At 56.3% G+C, this 3,967-nt stretch overlaps 1 protein-coding gene across 1 annotated transcript in view; it reads left to right on the top strand.

Annotated features, from left to right (window-relative positions):
- Nucleotides 1-3,706, top strand: part of ATN1 (atrophin 1) — an 8,010-nt gene extending 4,304 nt beyond the window's left edge. The window contains 6 exon segments of the mRNA XM_009892891.1: nt 254-476; nt 584-953; nt 956-1,219; nt 2,486-2,629; nt 2,913-3,093; nt 3,673-3,706. Coding sequence (XP_009891193.1) covers nt 254-476; nt 584-953; nt 956-1,219; nt 2,486-2,629; nt 2,913-3,093; nt 3,673-3,706 — 1,216 coding nt within the window.
- The last annotated feature ends 261 nt before the right edge of the window (nt 3,707-3,967 follow it).

The following is a 3,967-nucleotide window of genomic DNA, read 5'->3' as shown; positions in this document are numbered from 1 at the left end:
CCAGTCAGCCTGGGGAGGGGTGGCTGTGGGGGGAGCCCCGGGGGATGTCCCCATGCTGGGGAGGTGTGCACTGGGCAGGGAAGGGGAGGTCACCCCAAGCATGGGATGCAGCTGCACCATTTTGTTATACCACGATGCTCTTTTCCACAGTGCTGGGCTCGGCTTTGCCTGCCCCTGTCCCCGTCCCCATCCCTGTCCCCATCCCTGCCCTCCAGCCCCTTCTGCGCTGACAGGCTTTGCCTCTCACCCCCAGATTCAACAAACACCTGGACCGTGGCTTCAACTCCTGCTCCCGCACGGACCTGTACTTTGTGCCCCTCGACGGCTCCAAGCTGGCAAAGAAGAGGGCAGACTTGGTGGAGAAAGTGCGGCGAGAGGCTGAGCAGAAGGCGCGGGAAGAGAAGGAGCGGGAACGAGAGCGGGAGCGGGAGAAGGAGCGGGAGCGGGAGAAGGAGCGGGAGCTGGAGAGGAGCGTGGTAGGTCTGGGGGTCCCACAACCGTGGGCGCAGCAGGGGCGAATGCTTGAGGACCCTGTTGGCTGCTCCCCACTGGGACCCTGACACTAGTCTCTGCTCTCTTGCAGAAGATGGCCCAGGAGGGCCGGCCGGTGGAGTGCTCGTCCCTCGGGCCGGTTCCTCACCGCCCCTCTTTTGAGCAGGGCAGTGCTGTAGCGACTGTTCCCCCATACCTGGGCCCCGACACCCCGGCACTGCGCACCCTCAGTGAATACGCACGGCCCCACGTCATGTCCCCCAGCAACCGCAACCACCCGTTCTACGTGCCGCTGGGTGCAGTCGACCCGGGCTTGCTGGGGTACAACGTGCCAGCCATCTACAGCAGTGATCCAGCGACGCGAGAGCGAGAGCTGAGGGAGCGGGAAGCCCGTGAACGAGACCTGAGGGATCGGGACCTGCGTGAACGTCTCAAGCCCGGCTTTGAAGTCAAACCAGCCGAGGCCTTCATCCCGCTTTTCCCTTCCACCCAGGGCTGGGCCACTTGGAGCGGGAGAGGCTGGCGCTGGCAGCTGGCCCGACCCTTCGTCCCGACATGTCCTACGCCGAGCGCTTGGCGGCTGAGCGCCAGCACGCCGAGCGGGTGGCTGCTCTCAGCAACGACCCTCTGGCCCGGCTGCAGATGCTCAATGTGACACCTCATCACCATCAGCATTCCCACATCCACTCCCACCTCCATCTTCACCAGCAGGATGCCATACATGCAGGTAAGGACCCCACGGTGGTGGTGCCCTGCTCTCCCTCCTACTGCGCCTTCCTTGCACTCCCACCCTCTGGACCTGGGGAAGCCCAGAAGCTGCCAAGACTAGACTTTGAGGCCCCAGATCCGCCTCTTCAGCCAGAAGAGGTCAACATCATGGTCATTCAGCCTTGCCCTCGCTCCCATCCCACCAAAGGCACTGACATTCGTTGCAAGTATCGGGGTGTCTGTGAGTGTGCCGCAGAGTTGTTTGCACTATGTCCTTTAGTTGTGGATCTCTGGGGATGCAGTATGAGTGCTGGGATCCCACTGGCTACCAGGGTGACTGTGGACTGCATCCCTCGCACTGTGGTCTGCAGAGGGAGTGGTAGCCCTGCTAACAACAGTTTTGACGGCATCTTTAGGACTAATGAAATGCTGGTTCTCTAGTTTGTTCTGTGGCTCTTGCTGCAGATGGTGGGACGGGACAGGAGAGAAGATGGGCTAATTGTAAGGACCTGGAGGCTGCTGCCCTTCAGAATTGGGTGGTGGTCTCTTCCATTCCCACATCCTACAGGAAAGCAAAGTAAAAAGATGTTTAGGGATGAAAATCTTAGGGAAGCAAAGCCCAAACTACAATACAATGGAAGGAAGTGTTGTGCCTGCTCAGGTGCTGTGAGCAATGAGTGGGATCTGGTGGCAGAGTCACAGACAGACATTCCCTCTAAGCAGCCACAACTACTCAGAGGTGTCGTCAGGTACAAATGAATGTCCGTTCCCCCACACTCTGTATCTGGACACTTCTGACAGTGAGTCCAAAACACTGGGAAAAGCAGTTTTCGTGTAAATAGTATCTTGCATCTCTCAGCCTTGGATAGTACTTGCAAACTTGAGTGCCTGGCACTGAGCACCTGTGCTGGATGAGACCTGGAAATGGAAGCACCCAGTATGAGTGGACACATGAATGACAGCCAGGGTGGCAGATAGGTACGATACTGGGTACGGGTGTGATTGCAGAGCAGGTCCTTGCAGAATCGACTTTAAAGTGCAGTACTACTTCTCCCTGAGGGGTGTAGGGACAGAGCTATGCTGGACTGGTTCATGGGAAATTCAGCACAGGCAAAAAGAATAATGCTCAGCAGCACGCGGTTCTGTGTTGTCAAGCCTTGAAATCATTCCATCCCTAACATACACCAACCTTCTCCACGTCTTTTTCTGTTCTGCCTTGCGCCTTTCTCCATGTTACCTCTTACAAAGCACGGGACGGTTATCTTGTGATATCTTTTCTTCGCAGCCTCAGCCTCTGTTCACCCTCTTATTGACCCACTCGCCTCGGGATCACACCTCACCCGGATACCATACCCGGCTGGAACCATCCCCAACCCTCTCCTGCCTCACCCTCTACACGAGAATGAAGTGCTGCGCCACCAGCTTTTTGGTAAGGATGCTCACAGGGTCTGCTGGTCTCCTCTGAAGAGTGTCAGCAGAACTCTAAGGGGCAGGGTGGTCGTGAGTGGTCACAGGACCAAACTGAGGTCTACTAAACAGAGCTCTGGCTTGGCGCAGGACAGACCTACACTGTCAGGGGATGAGCAAGTCCTGCACATGGGCACGGCTGGGGAAGGAAATGCAGTAGAGTCTTGGCTGAGCTATGGGGCCATGTGTGAGGATGGAGCTGTTCCATTAACTCGTTTGTCCTCTTGTTTCGTCTTTGGCTGCAGCTGCACCCTACAGGGACCTGCCGGGCTCTCTCTCTGCACCCATGTCAGCAGCACATCAGCTCCAGGCCATGCACGCACAGTCAGCTGAGCTGCAGCGCCTGGCTCTGGAACAGCAGCAGTGGCTTCACGCCCATCACCCTCTGCACGGCGTGCCGCTCCCGACACAGGAGGATTACTACAGGTGCAGGGACCCTTTCTCTCCACGGCCCCGAGCGAGCAGACCACTCTGTCCTCATAAGTACAGCTCCAGGCGCAGCCCTGGGGCTGGGGGTGGCAGAGGTGGTGGGGATGGAGAAGTGTTGCCCCTGGAGTGGGTGACTCAGCCTGAGCCTGCTCCTGGGAGCAGGGGATACCTTGCCACCGGGGTACAGCTGTGGGTTGGCCACCAGGAAGGTCATTCTTGGCAAGTGGCTGTTCGGTGGTTAATCTCGAGTGGAGCGTCAGCTCTTTTCTTCTGGGGAGGGGGTAAACTGGCATGTTTCACGCACGCTAATACAGTTGTGACTGATACCCCCGCCAAAATGCCAAACATTGGTAAGCGTTGGATGCTTTTGCCAAGGCAAGACTTTAAGTGCATGGGGAAGCACATTAGGAACGAGAGAGGTGCGTTCTTGCACCTTCTCGATAGCATCTCCTACTTCAAGGATTTGCAAAGCTTTCCAAGTCAGCAGCATGGGTCTAGACTAACAAAAGGCAGTAGGAGACACCGAGTTGCCTTTTTTCTCTCACACAATTACCTTGTTCCTCTTCTTTATCCTAGCCACCTGAAAAAAGAAAGTGACAAACCCCTTTAAATGGACTTCTACTGTCAATGTGACATCATCATGTCTTTCTCTCAAGAGGAGCAATCAATCAACCAAATCCTGGGGGAGGGGAAGCTGCAGAGTGACACATCCTGATCCCACCATGCAGATAAGTGCAAGAGAAGACGGGACAAGAAGTACAGGATGGCATCCTGGGAGCAGAAGGTGGAGGAGAGAAAATGGGGAGGGACTGAAATGCCGCTAATGGACATGAAACCATCGGTACATGATTTCAGCAGAGCTCTGAAGAAA

The sequence above is a fragment of the Charadrius vociferus genome, unplaced genomic scaffold (genome assembly GCF_000708025.1).
Source record: "Charadrius vociferus isolate BGI_N301 unplaced genomic scaffold, ASM70802v2 scaffold301, whole genome shotgun sequence".
Taxonomy (NCBI): domain Eukaryota; kingdom Metazoa; phylum Chordata; class Aves; order Charadriiformes; family Charadriidae; genus Charadrius; species Charadrius vociferus.
This window is presented reverse-complemented; position numbering and strand designations above follow the sequence as displayed.